The 26,998-nt window shown below is 42.1% G+C and overlaps 1 protein-coding gene across 1 annotated transcript; it reads right to left on the minus strand.

Annotated features, from left to right (window-relative positions):
• Positions 1 to 333: 333 nt before the first annotated feature.
• Positions 334 to 25,521, minus strand: LOC107402426 (sterile alpha motif domain-containing protein 3). The gene is made up of 7 exons (XM_076552571.1): positions 25,473 to 25,521; positions 24,442 to 24,544; positions 23,639 to 23,828; positions 20,369 to 20,473; positions 8,380 to 8,565; positions 7,558 to 7,642; positions 334 to 576 (listed from the first exon to the last, which is right to left on the minus strand). Exons 2-7 carry the CDS (start codon positions 24,518 to 24,520, stop codon positions 367 to 369), a joined length of 855 nt encoding a protein of 284 aa, XP_076408686.1. The 5' UTR covers positions 24,521 to 24,544; positions 25,473 to 25,521; the 3' UTR covers positions 334 to 366.
• Positions 25,522 to 26,998: the final 1,477 nt, after the last annotated feature.

The following is a 26,998-nucleotide window of genomic DNA, read 5'->3' on the forward strand; positions in this document are numbered from 1 at the left end:
ATTTGGGAAGTGAAAGCAGGAGGTCAGCCATTTGAGGTCATCTTTGGCCATATAAGGAATCTGAAACAGGTTTGAGCTCCACGGGACATTCCGAAAACTGGAGGAAAAGGGAATATGCAATGCATTATAGAATGAGAAGAAAAGTGATAACCCTGGAAACCAGAGCTTAAGGATTTTTTTTCCAGTTTCTTCAAAGTCTGTGAAGAAAATCGGTCATGAAATGTTTAATAACATATTGCTCTCCCAATGTTTACTGACACCCTCTTTAAGAAACATTTTGTCAGCCATGCAAACCGTCATTTTTTTATTGGTAACTTTGAAGAGGCATCTCACTTGTTTTAATGCTACAGTTTATTGCCACATCATTCACCAGCCATAGTTGTCAGAGTGTTTAGGGTTCAGGCTTACTTTTATCTGCACAATTTTAATTTCGTCAGATCCTAGGTCAGCAAGAGACTTCCTTGTCTGGCCCCTTCGGTGTCCAAATTTACACTTATTTCTCATTACTTGTTCATCGTCTTCTATGGGTCTTCGAACATATTTAAAGCGATCTTTGAGGGCTCGTTTCCATAAAAACTGTGTAAAATAACAAAGCAGGCCAATCAGTCCTTAAAGAGCATTGCATAATCCTACAGAACAACACAACTTTTGTATGTCACCCTGAGGACTGAAGTTGTTTTCATTTTATTATCATAATAGAAGCCACAAATCTATCCTTATCCTGACAACAATTTTGTGATGTTGCTGTTCAAATTATAATCCCCCAATTAGAGCTAAGGAAACAAAGCAAGCAAACATACGTACTTCATTTCCTTGTGAGCAAATGGAACCACTGGAATAACGTTAGTCCAAGATCTGGCATTCAGCTATTGCCATTCCTGGTTTCATGGCTCAAGTTCCAGCATACCTAGATCTTCAGAAAGCTCTTTAGCCTAGGTTGGGAAGATTTGGATTTTGGTACTAAATCTAGTATGTACTGATCAAGTAACTTTCCATAAGTAACCCTTTAGTCTATGTTCCTCCGCTACCAAATGGAACAGCATGATCTTTCCTGCCCAATGCACTATGTGTAAGCAGGTACCTATGCAGGGGTGCATTCCATGCATGTGTATGCATAAGGAAGGAAGCCAGAGGTCACTGTTGGGTGTAATTTTTCAGGATCCACCCACCTTGGTCTCTCACTGGCCTGGGGCCTGATGATTAGCCTGGGCTGGCTGACTAGTTAGCTTCAGCGATTTGTTTCTCTCCACTTTCCCAGTGCTGGGATTATAAGCGTGTGTGTGCATCACTATGCTTTTGGTGTGAGTGTTGGCTACCACACTTGAGTCCCATGCTTACGTGGCAAGCACTTGAGAGAGAGAGAGAGAGAGAGAGAGAGAGAGAGAGAGAGAGAGAGAGAGAGAGAGAGAGAGAGAGAATTCCTAAACTGTGTTTTTAAGAGAATCTTGGTGATGCCAGATGGTGGTGGTGCACACTTTGATCCCAATACTCAGGAGGCAGAGGCAGGCAGATCTTGAGGCCAGCCTGGTCTACAGAGTGAGTTCCAGGACAGCCAGGGCTATACAGAGAAATCCTTTCTTTAAAAATCAGAGAGAGAGAGAGAGAGAGAGAGAGAGAGAGAGAGAGAGAGAGAGAGAGAGAGAGAGAGAGAGAATCTTGTGAATAGTGACTTGTGGAAGATATTTATAAAGTGCTATTCATAAAGCACCTTGACAGTTCCAAAGTCCTGGTGAGGCGTTCTGTAGGCTCAGTAGGAGGCTGGTTTGTGCTTTGATTAAGCCCCTGGGTATGTGTGAGTCAGAGATGCTCCATCACCTCCCACAGGCTTATATGTTCTGCCATTGTTTTACAACAGCACAAAACTAATAGATGGCTTGTGCTTTTTTCTCAGTCCTGAAATATAAACAAGCTCAAATATATTTGTCTCTGTGTTTCCTACAGCTCAGAAAGGACTCTAGCTGTGCTGAACCCAGTAGAAGCTATTATAGCCATCAGTTGCTAGGGTATCATTCCATGAACAAGTTCTTGTGACTCTCTTCCCGAGTATCTCAAATGGGAAAGGACCAATTAAATATGATCATCCATGTGAGTGTTCACTCTATGAGTGTTGATTGAGCACCTGCTATATGATTGAGCACATATGTATTGTGAGTTATTCACTTAACAGTATGAGGTAGATAGACTCAGTGGGAGATATTTGAGCTGTGGACTTATCATCCCTCCTTCCCCATATTCTCCAGCTAAAGAAGATGTGAAGAGTCCTACACAAGAGCAGCTTTCCTAATCATTCTGAAGCTAGGTGCGTCTTGTGACGTGCGAGGCAATCTGCAGCCCCGGGCGGGTGCATTACCCCATGTTGCAAACCCAAATTTAATCATTAAGAAACATTCGGATAAGTGAAGCATGTGCATCACCTTAAATGACATATGGGGAAAAAAACAACAACTTGCCTGCTCCGGAAGTCCAGTCGAAGAGAGGGAGAGGGATTCTATGAGCAAGGAGGGTCAAGATTGTGATGGGGGAAATCTACAGAGACAACTGAACTAAGCTCATAGGAACTCTGAACTTTAGACCGACAGTGGTGGATCCTGCATGGGACCCGACTGTACTAGACCCTCAGCATACGGGAGACAGTTGTGTAGCTGGGTCTGTTTGAGGGGCCCCCGGCAGTGTGATCAGGATCTATCCCTGATGGCTTTCTGGAACCCATTGCCTGTGGTCCGATAACTTGCTCACTCTTGATGCATCAGGGACGAGCTTGGTCCTGCCTCAACTGAATGTACCAAGCTTAGCTGTCCCCCCACAGGAGGACTTACCCTTTTGGAGGAGGGGATGAAGAGGTAGGTCCAGAGAGAAGGCCGGGGTGTGGGGATCGGGAGGAGGGATGAGAGGGGCATCTATGGTTGGTATGTAAAATGAATAAAAAACAAAACAACTTGACTAGAAAGTAAATATCAGGGAAAACAAACAAACAAAAAGACAAAGAGACTAAATTAGAAAAAAAAACAGAAACAGAAGAATCAGATGCAATCCATAATACGGATTATATGGGACATCATGCAACTATTATTCGTTTTCATAGGCATAAAAACAGTATTGTTGCTATAGAGGAAACTGTCATTATCTGTCTATGCTGAAAGGTCTGTGGCTGCGGCTCTGTGGTAGAGCACTTGCCTAAAATGTAAGAAGCACTGAGTTCAATCCCCAGTACAGCAAAAATAATGCAATAAACAGCAAAAAGATATTTAGAGATGTCACCAGTAACTTCTAAACGATCACGTAACACCAACAACGCTCGGGATGAAGGTAGATGCCGCAATGGCCAGTGAACGTGGACTAGCAGCTCTTCACCAGCCTGCTGATGCTGCTCCCTCTCTTCCCCAGAAGACATCTCATGTGTTAGAGGACATGTGTTGTGATTGCCGTGGAAAAGGCACTACACACACGTGGTGGGTGTCAAGGGTCCTGCTCACTGTCCCACGATGCTCAGGATGACCCTCACTACAGAGAACTAGTAATTATCCTATACCAAGTATAACCATGTGAAGAGAAATCTTGATCTTGAAAGGCCTATGGTAAGCCACTGTGTAGATTTGAAAATTTACAAGATAAAGAGTTTAAAATATAAATCATCCCTGAAAGTGACCAAGTATTCTCTCTTCCTCTTTTTCCTTCCTCTGTCTCTCTTTTTACACACACACACACACACACACACACACACACACACACACACACACACACACACTATACCCCTCTCAATATTCTTAGGCATTTCCTACACCATGCAATCTAGCATGAGGACCACAGCCTCATATACAGATGTGATGAGAAGCTGGGCAAATACCTATCCATGCACCAGACTCCACCTATACTCTTCAACTATACAAATGAGGCCACAACCTGCTAAGCCATATTCCATGGCTCTCTATTATCTTTGCATAATATGTGGGAACGTGTACATCACATGCCCACAGGAGTCCAGGAGACATTATTCATTACTTTGTAAGTATCTCACTTCAATAACCATAAGAGTAAAGGTCAAAATGTAACTGGCAGGCAGGAGAGATGACTTACTGAGTAAAGGCACTAGCTCCCAAGTCTGATGACCTGCATTTGATTACTGGGACCCACACAATGGAAAGAGAGAACTGACTCCCACAAACTGTCCTCTGCATCCATCCACATGACACACACACACACACACACACACACACACACACACACACACACACACGGAGAGAGGGAGAGAAAGAGAGAGGGGGGAGAGAGAATTTAAAAAAAATTACAGATATTTATTTGCTTATATATAGGTAAGACTCTCTGGAAAGACTCCCCATTAATTTCCAGTATCTCTGTGCTACCTGGAATATATAATACAATGCAAATGTCAGGTAAGAGTTGTATTGCTTGGGGGACAATGAAAGGAAAGCAATCTGTTCAAGTTCAGTAGAAATGTACCACCCTGGTCTTAACTACACAGCACAGTATCAGAGATTGATTGAAGCTGAGGGTGTGGGATTTACAGAGACAGAGAAGTGCCTGTCACTGATCAGATGACCAGTGTTATATTGTATTTTGAATGGAGAAGGTGGGTTAGTGTTTCCTGTGTTCTCATGACTGGAGCTGTCAGAAACCCAGATTTTTGTTATTGCTTGGCTTACACTATTTTGTTTTTAGTAAGAGAAACATCAAGTTCTTTTGTAGCATGCTTTATATACAGAAACACATTTTTTAAAAGGACATCATCCTTTGTTAGCAAGAGTCTTGACGAGCTGCTATTTCCAGGCATGGGATACCACAACTTTTCTGAGTTTGGAGGGTAAAAGAGAGCCCTTAAGGCTTTCTATCATTCAGCATCTTCTGATTTTACCTATGTATACTAAGCCCTTACCTGAAGATGGGAAGACGACAGAGAGAAAGGGAAAAGGAAGGAAGAAAAGTAAAAAGAGAGAAGGATGGAGGTGGGAGGGACAGAGGGAAAATTCCTTCCCTGCATGTAGTTGAGAAGATGAGATATAGAAGCACATCTGTCATCTTAGCTGTGTTTACCAAAGTGGATTTATAAAAAGGTGGATACCACAGTGGGTTCATGTAAAGACAGATACCAAAGTGGATTCCTGTAAAGACAGATACCAAATTGGATTCATGTAAAGATAGATACCAAAGTGGATTAATATAATGACAGATACCAAAGTGAATTCATATAAATATAGATACCAAAGTGAATTCATATGAAGATAGATACCAAAGTGGATTCATATAAAGATAGATACCGAAGTGATTTCATATAAAGATAGATACCAAAGTGAATTCCTATAAAGACAGATACGGGAATAGCAGCGTATCTTCAGGTACACATACCTATAGTTTCTCACCACTGTTTCTTAAATCATACCTTTCCTGTCAAGAATGTTCAACTTTTTGTTAGAATTTTAAAGTATTTCTTAAGTTTATCATTCAGTAATGCTAAAAATATTTCCACTGTTACAGTGAAGACATGAAGATGTTCTTCTTGTTTCATGTGAAACAGCATCTCATGTAGCCCAGACTAGCTTTCAAGCTCCTGATCCTCCTGCCCCAATCTGCCTAATGGTATGCCAATTCCTAAGCATGCTTGAGCACTGGTTCTCAACCCTTGATATCCATCACAGCCTTTGGAATCTTTCTGGAATCCTTTGAAAGCCTTGGTGGCAGAATCTGTCCTCACATCATTTAAATCAGAATCTCTGGAGGACAAACACCATGAAACTGTTTCTTAGAGCATCCTTAGAGTCTACCTAATCCAGACAGCAGAGATGTGAGAGGGTGGATGAGGTAGGGGGACAAGACCTCAAAGCCAGACAACTTCCCCTTTGATTAGATCAGAAAGCAAGAAACACTCCATCAACTGCAGCTCTGATGAAGCCATGTCCTCCTTCTGGGTATTCACAGGAGCTCTGAGTTACACAGGAGCTCCTGGATGGTGTTAGGAGAGGGACAGAAAGACGGTGACTTCCAGCTGAAGACAAGATACATGGGACAGAGACAGAGATGAATCACAGAGGGAGTGGGAGAGAGAGAGAGAGAGAGAGAGAGAGAGAGAGAGAGAGAGAGAGAGAGAGAGAGAGACAGAGAGAGAGAGACAGAGACAGAGAGACAGAGAGACAGAGAGAGAGACAGAGAGAGAATATGAACACCAAACTTGCCAATATGGACAGAGGAAAGACCACAATGCTTCAACACTACAAAAAGAACTATAGGCAACTAAGATTGGGAAAAACAGTCTTCCCTAGGAAAGAACACACCAATTCATTATCCAATACCAAATGATAAGCCCTAAAAACATATACCCAGCAGACTAAGCAGGATATATATATATATGAATGTAACAATAAAAAGGTTATGAATTTGAAAGAATGAGGAGGGTATATGAAAAGGATTGGAGAAAAGAAAGGAAAGGTGTGGAATATTCCTTTACACTGTATGAATATATGTCTCTGTAATTGGCTTAATAAAGAAGCTGACTGGCCAATAGCTGGACAGGATAAAGTCAGGCAGGAGAGCCCAAACTGAGAATGATAGGAAGAAGGGTGGAGTCAGTGGAGTCTCAAGCAGACACAGAAGAAGCAAGATGGGCATATTGTGCTGAGCAAAGATACCAAGCCACGTGGCAAGGCATAGATAAGAAATATGGGTTAATTTAAAATGTAAGAATTAGAGCCGGGCGGTGGTGGCGCATGCCTTTAATCCCAGCACTTGGGAGGCAGAGCCAGGTGGATCTCTGTGAGTTCGAGGCCAGCCTGGGCTACCAAGTGAGTTCCAGGAGAGGCACAAAGCTACACAGAGAAACCCTGTCTCGAAAAACCAAAAAAAAAAAAAAAAAAAGTAAGAATTAGCTAGTAACAAGCATGAGCTATTGGCCAAGCATTTATAATTAATAATAATTAATATTGGGGGCTGGAGAGATGGCTCAGAGGTTAAGAGCACTGCTTGCTCTTCCAAAGGTCCTGAGTTCAATTCCCAGCAACCACATGGTGGCTCACAACTATCTGTAATGAGATCTGGGGCCCTCTTCTGGCCTGCAGGGATATGTGCAGAAGGAACACTGTATACATAATAAATAAATAAATTCCCCCCCCAAAAAAAAGAAAACTTGTAAAAAAAATTAATATTAAGCCTCTGAGTGGTTACTAGCTTGTGGGACAGAAACTTCTGCCAACAGAAAGGGATAAATGGCGTAATTATATTATATTCTTTTTTTTTTTTTTTTTTTTTTTGGTTTTTTTTGAGACAGGGTTTTTCTGTGTAGCTTTGCGCCTTTCCTGGAGCTCACTTGGTAGCCCAGGCTGGCCTCGAACTCACAGAGATCCGCCTGCCTCTGCCTCCCGAGTGCTGGGATTAAAGGCGTGCGCCACCACGCCCGGCTCTCCCCCCCTTTTTTTTTATTATTATATTCTTAAAGTAAAAGAAAAATCAAGAAAATGGAAAAAAAAATACCAGAGCCAGAGTGGAAAATGCAAAGCTCTTACTTCAAATGGACTAAGATGGACAGGGTGGTGGGGCCACGCAGTCACTTACAAAGCCACAGCCGTCCTCATCCAGGAAAGGGTGGGCCTGCAGCAGGGCATTGATCACATCATTGTACTGCTGGGTGGTGGGGTACCTGTTCACAACAGATAAGATGGAGTTCATGTCTAGCAGCCCCCAATTCAGGTGAGTATAAAGAACACAGGTTTCTTCTAAACTTTCTCTTGCTGTGGTGTCTGTCTCTCTCTCTGCGTGCGTGCGTGCGTGCGTGTGTGTGTGTTTAGGTATGGAGGAATCTTTAGGTATGGAGGCCTGAAGTTAACCTTGCTCCCCTGCACAGTTGACCTTGTTTGCTGAGACAGGGTCCCTCATGGCAAACTGAGCCCACTGATGGTTTAGACAAGCCTGGCTGGCCTATCAAGTACCAGGTACCTATCTGTCTATTACCCGACCCTCCCTGTGCAGAGCTATAGTCACAAGCGTGTGCTGTCATGCCTAGATTTTGTTTGTTTGTTTGTTTGTTTTGTTTTGTTTTTCAAGACAGGGTTTCCCTGTGTAACTTTGCGCCTTTCCTGGAACTCACTTGGTAGCCCAGGCTGGCCTCAAACTCTCAGAGATCCATCTGGCTCTGCCTCCCGAGTGCTAGGATTAAAGGCATGCGCCACCACCGCTCGGCATGCCTAGATTTTTATATGGGTGTTGGGGGCTATGCAGCAGGCACTGAATCAATTTAGACAATGACCACAGCCCCTGTTCTAAATCTGCATGTTAAATTTTTATTCATTGTGTCATCCATAAACCATGGAGACTTGGTTCTCCACAAATTCTACTCTCCTTTGAGCACAGATCACGTCCTCACTGTTAACTACTCACAGCGAGCCTTCCAGGTACTTTGTCATATCTGCCTGGAGAAACTCAATGATCCTTATCCTCATGCTGTGATCAGGGCACCTCTGCTCCGCCAGCATGCACTTGACATCATAGGGAAACTCCGGTAGGACATAGGACTTAGTCCATTGTAATGCTTTATGCCTTGCTAGAACGTGCTTTACATTTCTTCTGTGGAATAAAAAAACACCAAGAGTAAAATTCTGTGTTGAATCTACGAAATATATCAGTTCACCACACTCTGAAAACCTTGGGTATAAACCACCTCCTGGCACCTAAATATACCATATACACATAATCACATGGGTTTGAGAGTTAATCTTGACGCTGGAAAATATTACTCCATATGTCTTGAAGGGACAAGTTGTAATACATATCTCAAAATTGAACAAAATATTTAATAGACAGAAGTGATAAATTGCAATTCTGCCAAGCAAGCGAAGCCACACTAAATCAGTTTTAGTACCTTGTTAAGAAAACTCTTTTCATCTACTCTGTTGTTGTTTGTGACAAAATCCAAGATGCACCTGAGTTGGTCCTTGGCTATTTCAGTAAGAAAAATACACTATACGCTATACATGTGGTCTCTACACTAAAATAAGATTCAGTGTTCTTAGTCCAGTGTAGCTGGAGTTTTCTCCAATCCTGCCTGGCCCACAGTCAGGACAAATCTCTCTCACCCGCCAGTCCCGCAGCCGCTCAGACCCAACCAAGTAAACACCCAAAGACTTTTGGCTGATTAAGCATTTGGCTGGTTAAGCATTTGGCCTGGTTAAGCATTCAGGCTTTTGAGCAGCAGTTCAGCTGAGACTCATTCTGGATGAGGACTCAGAGGCCTCCAGTCTGAGGAAACAAGACCAGCTGAGGATCCGGCGAGGTGAGGTAGCTATGGCTTGTTCTGTATCTCTGATCTTCCAGCTTCACCCCAATACCTGGCTCACAGGTTTGATTTTATTAATAAGAACTTTTAAGATCCATGCTACATCTGGTTGGGTCTGAGCGGCTGCGGAATTGGCGGGTGAGAGAGATTTGTCCTGACTGTGGGCCAGGCAGGACTGGAGAAAACTTCAGCTACAGTCCAGTGCCAAGATCCTTGAGTCTATGGAAGGTGACAGGAAAGGAGAACTTTAAAGTCAATCTGCTGCTGCCTAAGGCTACAGGCAGCCCAGTGGATTGTGTTGATGACTGGACAAACTTTTTCTAAACATAAATTTACTAAAATTAACTGCCTGTACATTTGAAATTGGTGGAGTATCTGCCATGTAATTTAAGCATTGATAAGATTGTTTATAAAATTGAGCTTCAGAAGCACACTAACACCTCGAATCAGAGGCCAGTCCTTATGTATACACAAAGAAGGCTTCAAAGTAACTCTTAGAAACCACGTTAATCAATGGCAGTAGGCAGATGTCAAGCTAGTTCACTCACAGGACTGAGTAGGATGGGAGGGAAGAGACAGTGGCCAGCCAAGTACAAGTCAACAGAGAGGTTTCTTAAACTAGTCTAGAGAAGTTAATTCTCTGATCACAGTTGAGGTTAGTTGTTCAAATACAATTTGGGTGCGTTATCAAAAGCCAGCCTTCCCTTAACATTGTAAGCCATCCCTGATCAGAATGCATGTGCTGTCATGGAAGGTGGGGACTTGGGAAGCAGAGGGCATTTTTTTATCTCTTTGTATGGTAAGCTTCCTCACATATTCCCCCTTTGACACTCACTGTAGCCGTGGTGAAAAATGTGGTGATAATAGACACACCAATAATTTCATACTGGACTTAATACAGCAACAGGCAACCTTCAACTTCTCACTTCTAGGTCAGGGCTCTTTGAAAAGCCTACTACCACAAATGCAGCTCTGTTTTCACTCCTGGATATAAAATAAACCTCCAAGCCACTTAAAATATGTTAATGGGAACCCCAGTCTGAGAACATAGCACTTGCTAACTGCTCAGTTCATACAGAATAAAAATATATATTCATAATAAAATTTATAATAAAGTGAGCTATTTGACAAATGACAGTATCATTATAACAGTTTCAAAATTGTTTCAGATACTGATGAATGATAATTATATATATTGATGAGATTAAAGTGATACTGTGGTATAACTATCATATATTTATACAATGTAGAATTATTGAGTCAAGCAGATTAACCTATCCATCATTCCCAATTCTCATCAGTAATATCACCTGCCCAACTGAAACATTATATTTTTAAATTGTGCACTAATTTTTTTAAAGGATGAGGTGGGAGTTCTCATAAAAGGCTCATTGATTTTCTAACTTTGTCTAAGTGTAATAAGAATGAAAAATCATTCTGCTCATTCCAAGAGCAGTCTAACTGTAGTTTAATGGGGTTCACATAGGGTAATAATGCTATTTCTGTGAGGAACAAGTCCAGTGGAGTATCAGCCTGCTAAGGAAAAGCTTACACAGAAAATGTTGTTGAGCATCTGTAGGAAGCAGAGAGACCTAGCTGTCACACGAGGGCAGGAACTTTCTGGCATAGTGTGGATACCATTGCTTAGCAAGGTTAATGCATGATGTTTTTCTTAAAAGAATGAGAAAAGTGAGTGGAAAGAATTTGCATCCGACTCCCCACTGAAACTCCAAACGATGCCTCCAAGCACGCCTCATGCCTTTCTTTAAATCCTTTTACTTTAATCTCTTCTCAATCAAGTTTCCCTTCTTTTTTGATGGTGTATTCTTATTTATGTGTATATGTGAGTATATGCCACATGTGTGGATACCCAAGGAGGCTGTGAGAAGGTTTCATACTCTCTGGAACTGTTCACTCAACGTGTAAGTTGTGAACTTCTCAGTGGAGGTATTGGGAGCAGCAAGTGCTGTTAACTGCTGAGCCATTTCTCTATCTCCCAGAATTCTCTTTTCCATGCTCTAACCCATATTGCCAACAATTTTACACTGTTTACCTCCCATTCAACCCATCTGAAATAGTTTATCATCTTTAAAAAAAGATACTAGATTGTTGTTGGTTGTTTTTTTGCTCTTAACTCTTTTGCTCTTTTGGGGTGCCCACTGCTTGGCTCCCAAATAAATTACATGGAGTCTTTTTCTTACTTATAAATGCCCAGCCTTAGCTTGGCTTGTTTCTAGCCACCTTTTCTTAAATTATCCCATCTATCTTTTGCCTCTGGGCTTTTATCTTTCTCTATTTTTGTATACTTTTCTTCTTACTGTGTTGCTTGCTGTATAGCTAGGTGGCTGGCCCCTGGAGCCTTCCTTTCCTCCTCTTTCTTGATCCTTGATCTCCTCTTCCCAGATTTATCCTCCTTTTTATTCTCTCTGCCTGCCAACCCCACCTATCCTTTCTCCTGCCTCGCTACTGGCCATTCAGTTCTTTATTAGACCAATCAGGTGGTTTAGACAGGCAAAGTAATACAGCTTCGAAGAGGTTAAACAAATGCAACATAAAAGAATGTGACACATCTTTGCATCATTAAACAAATGTTCCACAATATAAATAAATGTAGCACATCTTAAAATAATATTCTACAACACCAGATTCTCATTTGTGTCTCCCTCCTCCCAAGATTCCATACTGAAACTCTAACCTGTATATGATATGACTGTGTTTGGGGACAGGCTCTATGCAAGTAACTTGAGCTAGATGAGGTAAAGGAGGTTGACTGAGACGTAGCATCCTTTTATGAAGAGACACCAGAAGTGCACCTGCTTTTTAGGATCATGTGAGGATGTAGAGAGAAGGTGGCTCTCTTAGTTAAGGTGACTGTTGTTGTGATGAAACTCTGTGATCAAAGCAACCTGGGGAGGGAAGGGTTTATTTGGCTTACATACCCAGAATCAGGCAAGGTCCACTGAGGGAAGCCAGGTCAGGAACTCAAACCAGACAGGAACCTGGAGGCAGGAGCTGATACAGAGGCTATGGAAGAGTGCTGCTTGCTGGCTTACTCCTCATGGCTTGCTCAGCCTGCCTTCTTATAGAACCCAGGACCACCAGCCCAGGGGTGACCCCACCAAAAATGGGTTGGGCCTTCCCACATCCATCACCAATTAAGAAAACAAGCTACAGACTTGTCTGCTAACAGCCTGAGCTTCTGGAGGCATTTTCTCAATTGAGGTTCCCTCTTCTCAGATGTCTATAGCTTATGTCAAGTTGACATAGAACTAGTGAGGACAGGGGCCAGCCATCTGCAGGGCAGGAAGTAGGCTCTTATCAGAGAATGAACTGGTCACCATTGTGACCTTAAACTTGAGACTCTCAAATCAGAATGTAAATTTGTACTGTGCAAGCTACTCAGCCTGTGATGATAATGGCTAACACAGTGTCCGATTTCCTGGTGGCCTTTACCATGTATCTTCCGCTTAGCAAGTCGAGCCTTGACATCTTTCATCTTCGACCCTCACCCTCCCTCGGGTGTCACGAAAACTTCCTACACTGTATCTCTTGTATCATCTATGTCTCCCAATGATTTATGCTCCCACATTAAGCTGGGGTTTGACCATACAACTTCGAGTGTCTTGTTAGCAGAGTTCTGCTTTTATAATAGCAAGCTATGAGACTTACAAAAGGTCTGGAGCACACTGCCCCAATGTAAGCAGCTTAGCCCCTCACTCCCTCTCCTCAGCTGGGTATTCATGGCTACTCCTGTAGCCCTACTGTGCACTTCCTCGGCTGAAACACCGACACTGCCTGCTCCAGCACCTCATGTGGGTTTGCAACTGTTCTCGCCCATTTTGGTTTCTTTATTGTGTAACAGAACTCTTTGCAAATCAGGACTTTTAAAGTTATTCTTTGGGGTTTTTTGTTTGTTTGTTTTGTTGTTGTTGTTTTCTAGGTCCACAGGGAACATCACACTGAGAGTTGAGGAAGCCTTTACCACCCACTAAAGCGCAGGGCCCTGGGTTGTGAGAGGTTGTAACAAAAGCCTGAAAAGTAATAATTGTGACTTTTGTGACCTCCCAGCTCATCTTACAGGGACTCAGAGCTCTCTCTCTCTCTCTCTCTCTCTCTCTCTCTCTCTCTCTCTCTCTCTCTCTCTCTCTCTCTCTGTATGTGAGAGAGAGAGTATGTGTGTGTGTGTGTCTGTGTGTCTGTGTGTTAGTGTGTGTGTGAGTGTGTGTGTCTTCTGACTGTTTTCCCATTCTTTCAATAAACATTGCTGTAGGAAAGGAAGAGACAGAGAGAAGCCTTTTCATTTTGGCTCAAATGTAAGAACGTTAGTAAATCCATTTTACATATTTTACATCATTTTCCCTCTGTGCAGGTGAGCCGCCAGGTCCTGAGGCAGGCCTTTGTGATCAGGGGCTGCAGTAACTTTCTGTTTTTGTTGTGTGGAATGGATTGTGATAACAATGTTCTGAGAAGATTTAGGAATGTGTGAAGAAGAGGGATGTTAAATATAATGTACTGTAAAAGCTGGGCATCATGGTGCAAGCCTGTAAAGCCAGTACTTGGGAGACAAAGGCAGAAAGTTCACGGGGATGTTTTACTGCATAGCAAGTTTGAGGCCAGCCTGGGCTACAAGAGGCCCTATCTCAAACAAAACAGAGCAAAGCAAAGCAAAACAAACAACAAACCAAAAACCTGCCATTCAAGATAGAAAGTCTTAAATTCTTTAACCTTTAACTGAGCACACAAAAATCATATCTTTCAAAAAGCAGATTTCCATTATGTAGTATGAATTCTATTTGGTCTTAATAAAAACCAAGTCAGATATCAGGGTGAGAGCTGAAAGATTAGAGAAGCAGAGCAGCCAGCCACTAAAGCTCTTCCCTCTACCAAATCCTCAACCTGAAAGAACCTCAGTTCCTGTCTCCTCCTGCCTTATATTTCTCTGCCAAGTCATATCACTTCCTGTCTCTACCTCCCTAGTGCTGGGATTAAAGGTGTGAGATCCCAAGTGCTAGGATTAAAAGTGTGTGTCACCACTGCCTGGCCTCTATGGCTAACTAATGGCTTAGCTCTGCACTCTGGTCTTCAGGCAAGCTTTATTTGGCAGATCACAAACAAAATATCACCACACCATTCATTGTATTAGAACAGTCCACACATGGCAAGGGAGCCATTGATTAGTAAGGCACCAGAATGTCAATGTCAAGAACCCACCACCAGAGGCAGCCTTCCTACGGAAAGTGAGACGCACCTCATGCTTTCAGGGACTGAACTAAATGACTGGGTCCCCCAAGCTGCCATGATGTGACATTGCATTTCATCTAATTCTCTTTACCTTTGAACTGGAGTTCTCTGGAAAGTCTTCACACCTGTTGAAAACCCCCAGAACTGGTTGGCTGACTAGCATCATGATTGTGGGGAGAGATGGGATATTGCAGACCAGGAGCCAACTCCCCTGGGGGAGCAGTCTCCTCCATAGCCGCTTGCTACACACTTTTCTATCTGACCTAACATCTTTGTGACTGTTAAGTAAAACCTTTGGAATGCATTATTAACTTAGTGGGATCACCGGCTTCCAGCAGCCCGAAAGCCAAGACTGTTACAGTACCCAAAACCTCTAGAAGACATTACCTTGTTCTGCTGTACTATCTGATGCTTTCCTTGGTTCTGTTACTCTAAAAGTTTTCATAGATTATTTCACAGTGGGCACGTCACTCAGAGTAACGTGAATCTGTGCTTCTGGCCATAGTTACTCATCTTTGGTTGAGAATTAACCTATTATTTGTTTATGTATCATTTTATTTCTTCTTATTTTTGAGGTGGAGTTGGAGCAGGGTCTCTCTCTGTGTAGCTCAGGTCAGCCTGTAACTCACCACACAGCCCAGCAAGATATGATGAGCACAGTGAAGCAGACGTTGCCTCCTGTTGCGTCTTTAGTGCTTCCAAAAGTACCTCTTGTGCAACAAGTGCTCAGGGGACATTGGCATATTGGAGGAATGAATGATAATTTAATCCTGACTTAGGTTGGCAGTCTTTAGATAAGTATTTCCTGTTTTATGAAACTAGCAAATATTCCACAAAGAATTGTAGGTAAATTCATATTTTACCTGTAGGATTCCTCATAGTCTCTACTATATGATTGTACACTGGGAGTTTCTCAAGGAACAGGACTAGTCTGTCATATGTCTCTAACACAGACCTTTGGGTAGGAGCGCCTGTGGATCCACTGAGATCTTGCTGTTCCACTGACCTGGGATTCAGTAGCTAAATATGGCAGTGTACCACCTGTGTGCTCTCTGATGCCTTTGCAATGGTAACGGTGTCTGTCTGTGAGGTCTGGAAGCTTCTCTCTAACTCTCATTGTATACACAGACCTATAAGACTCCTTGTCCTGTTTTCTATTACAGCTCTCAACCCATGGCCCAGACGTTCTAGGACAGGGTGTTCCGTCTTCTGTCCTAGAGCCTGAGTCCCAGGAGGGCACTGCTGCCCCAAACATCCTGGTATAAGCCTTGATCTTCAACCTGGGACCACCTGTGAGAATTGAGACCAGAATCCTCTGAATCTCACTGGATCCCCATGCTTGCTATAACACAAACAATAGTTAAAATTTATGTATGCCAACTGTGTGCCAGGTCCTAAGAACTTTTCATATACTAACTCACCATTCTGTTCATTTACAGATGAGAAATAAGCCCCACTTAGGCTGGAGGACTTGTGACCTAGTTGGCAAATGACAAAGCCAGGCTCCAAAACTAAGCTCTTAACTATTTGCTTGTCCCTGGTGCCCAGCTTTATTAACTCTGCTGTCTCAGGGTTGACAATGCTCATCTAATGCTTACATTTACCCCTTTCTCAACTCATCTGTCTTGTTGAGCTGTGTGTGAACCAGTAGCTATGGTAGAGAGTCTCAAGACCTCCCGTCTAGTCACAAGGTTCTTCTGCAAGACTCTTTCATTTTCTTTTTTAAAGATTTATTTATTTATTATGTATACAGTGTTCTGCCTGCATGTATGCCTACCAGCCATTAGAGGGCACCAGATTTCATTACGGATGGTTGTGAACCACCATGTGGTTGCTGGGGATTGAACTTAGGACCTCTGGAAGAGCAGCTAGTGCCCTTAACCTCTGAGCCATCTCTCCAGCCTGATTTTTTCATTTTCTAATGTGGTCATATAGATTTGACTCAACTATGAAGAAGCCATAGAAAATGCATAAAATACTTGCTCCCTTACATAGTGAATATTTATTGACACAACAAGGTATGATTAGTCTCTGATAATCACTTCCCGTGGCTCTCTGCCAACAGAACAGAGGACAGAAGCATATAGGAACTGGGAATTCTAATCACAAGGCTGGGTCCTAGTGATAAAGTGTTCCATTAGCATGTGTTAGCCCCTGATTTTATTCACCAGCATTGCTGAGAAGACTCACTGCATATCTGGGCTGCCAGGCTTCATTAAGCCTTCCCTTTATTATAGTCTGGGATCGAATACATACACAGCTATGTTGCTGTCCCTTATCTGAAATACCGATGTGAAAATGCAACTAAAATATCAGAAATGTTGAGGATCCATTGATATTTGCTTCACAGAGCAGAGGCAGGAAAAACTACACCATCTCACAGCAGTAGCTAGACCACGAGAAAAGTCATTAACGTAATTCTTAAATATGCATGAAACCATGACTAAATTGTAATTATGCTCCAAGGCAGGAGCAAAGCATGGCACATGTACTTAAAGTTCAAGTCAAGAGTCTTTAAAGTAACAAGTAGGAAACCTTGGTTTATCTGATTTCTTGCCTTATTGAGCACTAAAAGAGAAATGAACAGTTTTTTAGTATGTAGATTAAAAAAGAAAAGAAAGAATTCCATTGCAGAAGAAGCCCCTAACATGTCCACAGCACATGATGATGTCACCTAATGATCCAGAGAAGTATTTAAACCATTCTGTGATTCAGTAACAATCACAGAATCACCTGTCACCCAAGACAAGTTCACTGCTCCAGAGTGTCATGGGGTTTCATCCCCTGGGACACACATCTTATTTTGACTGCAACCAAAGACTTTTGCAGAGACTGAGCACAACCAAAACCAGGTGAGTATGCAGCTTCAGGAGACCTGCTTTTTCCTTTTTACCTGCAAAAGTCCGCATGCAAAGATGAAGCCCCTGTCAGGAAACACTGGAAAAATATCCCAAATAACTGCAACTGTCTCCGTGTGACCTGGTGACAAGTGTCAGGTGCTTAGGTCTGTCTCCCACCAAGTCTCTGTGGGTATCAAGTGGTGTTTCCATTCCAAGTAGTTACAGAAACAGTTTTGGGGGGGCAAGTGGAAAGGAACAGAGCCCCGAAACCAGCACTTGCTCCATTGCCCATTCCAACTTAAAAGCAGTTGACTTCATGAAAGTCTAGTGGGCAACACCTTCAAATGCATTGCCTGCTATGAGCAAATGGGAAATAAGTCCCAAAGCGGTGTTTGTAAAATCGCCACATTTGGTATCGATTGCCTCAAAGGGCTAAAAAGAAATTGCTGCTACTCAAACATCTATCCTGTCTCCCCAAAGCATATTGTCTTTCTTTGGTTCAGTTTTGAAAGTCTGATTGGATTTTAAGGTGCCAGAGGCTGAGATAAATTCAGTCTATAAAATGAAAGGATGTGGTCATTGCCTCTGAGGTGTTTATAGTCTGAAGAGGAAATAGGCTTTAATAAACCAAGGTTATTGTCCACTTTTGTAAGCAAAACAAGAGTTACAAAGAAGGTAGCTTTTATAAAAGGACTGAACCTGGATGGCCTGGATGTCCCTGGAGGCTGGCTAAACAGTTTTAAAGGATGGGGTAGGTGTTAGGCAGGCAGGCAGGTGAGGGGACCACACAGCCTAACATGAAAGACACACAGGAGGCCCTTGATACATAACTATCAAGAGGATAGAATGGCAGAGGGTAGAAGAAAAAGGCTGAAGATGCCTTTAATTACTTTAGTTCACACGGCTGGATGGGGCTGTCACTGTCTGAGATAAAACATGAGGCGATGGGATCTCTGTCCTACTCCAGTCTACAGGACCAGTGCAGTCTTACCTTGTCTCACAGAGCCGATTGCCTAGAAGAAGGCCATCGACCATGCAGGGCTAAGTGAGTTCCCCTTCCCCTAATACATAAATGAAGCAATCATGAAGGACTGGGTCAGTTGGCATTGGAGATCTGAGTTATCATCAGAGAGAATTTCTGTGGAGTTGGTGCTGGATGAGGCAGTATGGAGGAAGCAGAACATCCATAATTAGCAGAATAATACATCCTTCTAAGGAAAAGTAAAGGAAGGAAGCAGAAAAGAAGGAAGGAGACCAGAACCAGGCCTCTGAAGCCAGGGGAACTTAAGGATTCTGCCCCCAGATGTTGTGAGTTCTTTTTTCTTACAACAAACGCATTTTGTCTTTAGTTTTCATGAATTTTTGTTTCTTACACTCACATGTACTTGAAGGTAGGAGAGACTGATGAATATACACACATACACATATATGTGAGTCAAACATATATATAATTTGAGGCTCTTTTCTAGATGGGTGGATAATAGGTAATCTAATATACAAGCCAGCAGCTTGGAGGTATTTTGAGGTGATGTTTATGGGCATATATGTTCTGGTTTCTAAGCCTTTCCATTTCTCTCAACTTCCAAAGCAGTCTTGTTTTGATTTCTTCCACTGGGTGGGTGTGATGAAGAATGATAAATACGAGGATTGTCAATCCTGTTTTACACCAGAGGATGGAGACAGTGGTAAGGAGGCAGATCCCACTGGCACTCCTCCTCACACTTCTAGGGCAGCAACAGCATCGCTAGCAGCTTTGCATAGAGCATCGGGAATTCACAGCGAAGGAAAACCTTAGGAATCCAACGGCACCCCGAACAGAAAGTTGAGGATGAAGCTGCCTTGAAAACGGATCTGCATTTTCTGAACTGTCCTTTGAACGAAGAACACCCAAGGAGCTGATTTTCTGCCTAGCATCTCCCTTTCATCTTCCCATGCTGTAGTATACCCAGACCTTTGTTTTATTTTGAGACAGGGTTTCACTAAGTTGCCCAGGGTGACGCTGAATCTGTGATTCTTCCTGTGTCAGCCTCCCAGGTTGCTGGCTTATTTACTACAAGGCTGTGCCACCAAGCACAGCCCTCCCTTCCATCTTTTAGTTCACCATCCCCCAGGGGAATCGTGGAATAAAGGCAGCTGGACTGTAAGACAGAATCTGTCGGGAAACTACCTAGAAATCCTTTGACTTCTCCAACTCTCAGTTTTATTTATGTATAAAAAGAGAAAGCAATATGGATGGTGCCAGAGGTTGTACACACACACACACACACACGCACGCACGCACGCACGCACGCACGCACGCACGCACGCACGCACGCACAAAGGACCATAGTCCTGGTTGGTTGTTCTGGATATTTCCTTTACACCTGGAAAATGTTTCACTCTACAGGGATTCTTACCATGCATGGTGGATGTATGGATCATCTGAAATGTTTCACTCTGTAGGGACTCCTTACCATACACAGTGGATGCATGGACCGCCTGGGCTGGGTAGCTATAAGAGGCTAGAGGAGGATGCTGAGACACCTCTTATCTGCTACCCCGCATCAGTTTTGTCTGAGCACTGGATTTCTGCATGTGAGTCTCTAGGTCCGTAGTTTATTTCCTTTGCTGCAATGGAACCCAGACACTGAAACATCACTAGGAAAGTTAACGAACTGCTTATGAGAACAGCGCCTCCTTCTAGAATAGTCAAGTTAAAGCAGCCTCCAAAATCCAACACAAAACCAAAGATTCTTACTCAATTCAAGTTCTACGGGACATTATCTGCAAATAACCCTGGATAGATTATAATGGAGGAACATACTTTTCCCCACCTAAGAATAAACACTTGAAAGAAATGTATAGCATCATCAAAACTCTTTTGTCAATTCAGCCTTGATATTTTACCCAGTATCTTTATCACTTGATAAAAGCTCACCTTCTAGGACAATGAAAAAAGCTGTAAATTATAGTGTATTTAAACATATGAAATTTCATAAACAAAGACAAACAAAATATAAAGTCAGTGTCTCACCTCTGCTTCAATACTCTTTGGTCAATGAGTCCATTATCAAGGTTTTCAGCTGGATGCAAAGATGTCTGGTCTCCATAGCTGGTGAGACTGGAGTTCTCTTCATGCCTGCAGCAAATTGGAAGAGCTGTGTGATTGTCATGGGCTGTTAAATAAAAGCAATAACCACTGATCTCAGGGTGTTCGAGGGGAAGGCTCAGCCCATCTTGATCCTTATCTGAGCTTTTATGAAACTCATGGCTAAGAATATTGATTGCATAGAAGACCCCATACATTACCGCACACAGTGGCTTCTCTATGGAGTGGACTGATTCCGGGTTCACTTTATTGCCTTCATCAATCTGGCGGAGGGTGTGTGTGTGTGTGTGTGTGTGTGTGTGTGTGTGTGTGTGTGTACAAAACAGAAGTCAACCTCAGGTGTCATTTCTCAGGAGCCTTCCTGCTGTTTTATTATGAATTGGGACTTGATGATTACTCTAGGTTGGCTGGACCATGGGCCCCAGGTATCTGCCTTTCTCCATCTCCTCAGTGCTTGCAATTGTGTGCCACTATACCTGCCCTTTCATGTGGGTACTGTGTAGTGAGCGTGTGTCTTCATGCTTACATAACAAGCAAGCCCTGTGCAAGCGAGCCATCTCCTCCGCTCCCAATGTGGCAGGTCTTTAAATGGCGTTGAGATAAGACTTTCCTAAGAAGTGATCGTGAGAGTAGTCTGTTTATCCTCAGTTATTATTCTTACAGTAAAAACAAGTACTTACCCGTGTCAGATCGTGCCTCGACTCCCTACTATTTTCAAAGGAAGTTTTTTTTTTATTATTATCATAAAATCTTTTCATCTTAGAACTACACTCCATTCTTCCAAGTGAGGAAACCCAGAAGCCCAGAATGAAAGGAAGCTTGCTCACGGCCACAGGCTACACAGTATACTGTGCGTCAGAATTTGCACCTATTCCCTCCAATTTCCCATTCAGTGATTTCTCTACCAGATCCAATGAAGACAGTAATCAAAAAGCCACTGCAAGCTACACATTCCTGTTATCTGTGTAGTTCTGAATAGGATGTATCCTCTTCAGCTGTTTCTTTGCAAAATAGTATACTAGGCAATCAACCACTGAATGGAATATTCAAGTTAAAACCCATTTGCTCTCTCTGATCTAACTATTATAGATTTTTAAAGAATGAGTCAAAAGAATCATTTATTCTATATTTCATCTTACAGTTGAATAGGCTCAAACCAAAAGTGGTAAAAAGTCAAATAAATGCCCAGGGTTAGATGAGTAGCAAATATAGCAGGAATCTGAAATCACATGTATTAGCTGCCTAACTGTGGGGTTACTTCAAATTTCCTGTCCTTGTTAAGCATTTTCTACAAACGTTTGATTCCATGGCATATATCCATATCTGCTTATTGTTGTCCTCAACTGACAACATATTCTTTAAGTACAATGTGCTTGGCAAATATAATGAACAGGCAACTTGTCATTTCACACAAGAATACTTTCACCTAAATACAAGACTACACAAATCCTTAAAGTAAGTTGGAAACTTGCTGGATAGAGCAATAACTCACATTCATAAATCTCTGGGCTACCAATATGCCCAGCCTTGGCTGCAATTGAAAGTAGCAGTCATAACCTGGTTAAGAAAGTTTCATCACTAACAAAGGACTGTGTTGGTCTGGTAAGTAGAGCAAAGATTTGCCCCGAGATTATGGTGTCTCATCGTGTGAATTCAGGCAGTGAGGAATGCAATTACTTTCTCAACATGCAGATGAAGAAACAAGATTTCCAACATGGGAGCAAAATTAATTCAAGTCAGTGGTAAAACCAGGATGGATGAAACCCCAAGCTCTTGGCAGTCCAACCAGCTCCAGTGTGTGGCAGAGCAGTCTGAGTAAATTTACGGGCTGCCGGTTTTCTTCTGAACTGTGCCCAAGGAATGATCAAGATTCCAGTCAATGGGAAGGGACTTCCAGCTCAGAAGTTCTAGCCACCCCAAAGTGCCTGGAAATGACACTGCAATCTCTTTGAAACTCACCCCCCCCCTTTGCTAGAGAGGATTAAAAGATTATAATGGGAACTTCACAAAAAGTCACAGACCCAAGACCATGCCGCAACCATGTGTGGAAGAAATCCTTCAAATAAGTCACTTGCAACAATTTCCAGTCTGACCTCATTTATAATTATTTTTATTTTAAAAAACAACATCTAACTCTGTAGTCCAGATCAACCACAAACTCACAGCAATCCTTCTGCCTCAGCCTCTCAATTTGTCCTGGAATTACAAATCAACCATGTCTACTCTTCAGCCCAATGTAAGACTAGCCCTTCATGGCGACTGGTCCCACATATCTAAGTACTCTAGAAATCAAATCACTTAAGCTGAGACTCCCTAACATTATATTGCTTATTAAGGAAAAGAGAAATATTTATAATTACAGGCCTAGTTTTAGGAAAGGTAAAAAGAAAATGATACTGTCAAATATCACATCTTATTTTTTTTTAATGAACTGTAATTGGTCAATAGCAAATATTTAATCTTTAAAGTCTTCCTAAGTCTTAAAAAGGGAAACATTAAACCAGAGTGCCTGAAAGAATCTTGAGGCATAGATTGGTGAAATGAACATTTTAATCGATAAATCTTATTATCATTCCTTTAGATCGAAAAGCCAGAGGTTAAAAACAAACAATAAAGCCACCCTCCAACCTTAGGACTTTTACTTTCTACATGATTTCTCTTAGCATTCTGTCACAGTGTTCCATATTTTATGGCTAACTCCCAAAGAATTATGAAACTCAATTGTGATGAAGGGGCTAGCAAATTCTATTGTGATGGTCCTAGAGAAGAGAGTCTGAATTAGTCACCACAGAGAGGCCTAAGCAAATAAACACGGAAAAGAACAAAGGGCTTGGGACAAGACAAAGGGACAGCCACAGGTCCTTGTGGCAGCCCGGTTCCAGCAGCTCATCTCCTTGCCACACTTAATATGTGCATGGTTACTCTTGGCTCCGCATCATCAGCTTGTTCGGGAAGTTCCTGCCTGCAGGATTGCCCCCAAGAACTGCATGCAGTCAGTGTTGAAAGAACAGAGGAAATAAAAGCAACAAATCCTGGCACAATTCCTCATAAGAGTTAGTCAAATATTAGAAATACTGTGCACACTGTCTAGCTGAAAATTGGCCACAGTTTTGAAAGGGCTTTGGTTGTTTGTCACAAGGCAAGAGCCACGCAGGCACAGGAACGAAAAGCAAGCCCGTTCACGCGTGTACTCACTCGGGGCCAGCTTGTGCCAGGGTCAACAGGGATGTCTCTCTGGGGCCTCCAGTGGGCTTCAGCCATTGATTGCTCTGCTTGTATTTTTTAATGAAGTCCATCAGAACAGCCTGGTGTCCAATTTTCTTTACCAGTTGCTGTATCATCCGATCATTAAGTGCCAGGAGTGCGGCTCCGCTGACTTCTTCCTCTGGGAAAAAGAAAGCTAGCTTTCATATCACTTCCCAGGAAAACATGGACATAGAAAAATAAAGATAAAACTAGTTCTAGTAGTAAAAGGATCATCTAAGCTTGTGATGGCAGTTACAACATTATCTGTCAGAGCTCTGAAAGTGCATAGTTTGAAGTTGATGTCTGCTGCTAAGAAATTACCAGAACATGGAGTCCCAATAAAAACTTTGTTTGCACATGAACACTTTTTCTCAGGCCAGTTTTAACAGTCAAAAGAAATAGAAGGTCTTTGGGAGAAACTGTGTATAATACCTCCTAGTTGATATTTAATATTGCCACATCCCCCACTATATAAAACACATGTGATTATGTAAGACAGAAGAAACATACAATGTTTGTATCAAATGTTACTCCCAAGAGTTTGCAATCGACTAGAAATAGTATTCTCGTCAGAGGGTGGTAGGTAAAACTAGAAACTGCCCCAGACTATAGGAAAGAGATGAAGTTCTTCATCCAAACAACCCCTTTTACACCATAGGCAGACACAGGGTAACATAAGCAGCTTTCACAAGAAAGGGCCCCTGAACAATCGCATGACTCAATCAAATTCACTGAAAGAATAAACAACTCACCTTGAAACCTGGGGACTAGCTCACCTAAGTTTTTCTCCACCAACCACGTGCAGACCTGATCAACTGACCACGTTTCCATTGCCGGATTCTTGTCAATAAAAACCTGTAGAGTGAAAGGTGAAGATAGCTTGCCTGCCTGCTTTCCTTCCTTCCTTCCTTCCTTCCTTCCTTCCTTCCTTCCTTCCTTCCTTCCTTCCTTCCTTCCTTCCTTCCTTCCTTCCTTCCTTCCTACCTACCTTTCTCCCTAATTTCTGGTCCTTGACTTTTTTTTTTTTAAATAGTCAGCTTTCTACTCTGCTACACTCTTTCCAATACTTAGCTCTTAAAAAATTAATCTTTTCTTTTTTTTACAACGCACATTTAAAAGATGCTAATAAACAAATACATGCTTTAAAGATGGATTTTAGTCTATTGCCTAGTCTCATGTCTTCACCTTCTCCTACTTTGTTTCCACAGGCATCCCTCAGTTTAACTAACAGACAGCCCGTGTGCGTACAATGGCACCCAATCCTGTACCATTAACACCCAGGTTTCTTCACAAAGAACAGAAAGGTGTGAAATCATCAGGAAGTGGTTGACATTTACCGAGGGGTGGGCAGGGGAGAAAGGAAAGAAGGATCAGATAAAAGCCTGACTGCAAGAGATGAGCAAACCAGGATGGCTTAACCCTTTCTGCTCCCAGCTAGGAAAGAGGACTGACTTCCCAACACCCTGGCAGCTTTGGGTTAACAGAAGTCAGTGCCAGCTTTCTCAGGGAAAGATGACTTCTAGTACCGTTCTCCCATCCTTCCAGTGTTCCTCTTGAATATTCTTTTGCGTTCTCAAGTGGTACCAAACACTATTATAACTGGTAAAGGAGCTAGTATCATTTTTTTTTTTTTTTTAGTTAGTTTGGCAGATTCAATATTAGGAAATAATTGAAATGTTAATGTTGTCGAAGTGAAAGAAACAAGCACAGACTTGGCAAGGTACATTTTTAAAAAAATGGGTCATAGGGATTTATTAAATATAAATTGAGGAAATACACTCACAAATACAGAATGGAGTAGACACCTGAAGTCGTCCTCTGAGCTGACCGGGAGCAAATCCACCTGGCAGGCAGGAGCAGGGAGAAGGGGCATGTGACCTTCTCCCTCTCCTTTGAAGAGGTCATGTACAGCGGCACGAAGCACCGCCTCCTTCAGGCCCTGTAGCCCAAGGTTGGGAAGGTATGTTCCTAGCGACTCACCAAATTGCCATGCCGCCAACCTATCCTACCAACTTCCATGATTTTCCCATTTTCTCAAGGAAGGGCCTTTTCTGTCTTTAGAATTTAACACAAGGGACTTCTAAGGAACTAACAGAAACAAAAAACAAAAGCAGAAAACAATCCTAAAATATTTTAACCTTTCACCATTATTTCCAATATTGACTTTCATTCTAGATGATTTATCGTTTCGCTATACGATACTAACTATATTATAAAGACAGAGGAAAAAGGTCCCCTTGGTGGAATTGGAATTATAGGGAAAGATAAAAAAAATATGTATTAGTTTATGTGTTTACATTTTATTGATGGCAGTTTTAAAAATAAACGTGTGTGTGTGTGTGTGTGTGTGTGTGTTTAAGTAAGTTATAGTTACCAACATCAGACTAAGGATGGTCAGAAGCAAAAAGATGTCCCCTTCATTCAGGACAGCCTGACAATAACAGACTACAAAAGCAATTTCCTAGAAAACAAGAAACTTCAAGGTAACGGGCCACATCCTCCTAAGTATCCACAAACACCGACTGGAAAACCGAAAACAAGGGTTAAATACAGAAGAACACCTTTTGAATTTCAACAGTGGGTTTAATTTGCTTCAACAAACAGTAGCCACAGAACTCCTCCCCCAGGCTAAGCAGCAATCGCGGGGTGTGAAAAGTCATTATTTGCAAGACTCTGGTGTAAATTAAAAATCACACCTTTCTGTCACACTTCTGGCTTCCTTGCGAAGAGTTAGAGTCAGAAAAAAAAAAAATAGAAAAGTAAGAAGAGAGAGAGAGAGAAAAGCAATCTCTAAACACCAAGATTAGGTGGTATGCAGAGTAGGGGGTCCTGCCCTGCAGCCAGCCATTGATAGGAGAAAAGAAAGAAAAATAGTACTTGGAAACACAGGTATTTTTAGCTGGTAGGGGCTTAGTCTAATTCTGCTTCTGGTAAAAACACAACAATTATTGAATAATGAACTCAGACAAATGTAAGAAAATAAAAACTGGTAGTTTTCACTCTGGTGTTTCTGAGTATCAAATAAAATATGATTGTTGCCTAGCCAGTTCAACACCGTTGTGTTAGAAAAAGCACTACATCCAACGAGGGGGGAAATGTATCAGGGAGCTCCAGGTTAAGTTTCTGAAATCCTGAAATTACATCAAAAGACCAGGGCAAATACTGACTCTAAATGCTTACTTCACACAATAGCAAGAAAATAAAGAAGAAAAATTAGTACCATGTGTGAGCATACCAGCCAACAACTCTAATTTGATTAAGTTTTGCTTCCATGAAATAAATTTGTATAAAATATTAAAGGGGGTGGGC

Source organism: Peromyscus maniculatus, chromosome 16 (genome assembly GCF_049852395.1).
Source record: "Peromyscus maniculatus bairdii isolate BWxNUB_F1_BW_parent chromosome 16, HU_Pman_BW_mat_3.1, whole genome shotgun sequence".
Lineage (NCBI taxonomy): Eukaryota > Metazoa > Chordata > Mammalia > Rodentia > Cricetidae > Peromyscus > Peromyscus maniculatus.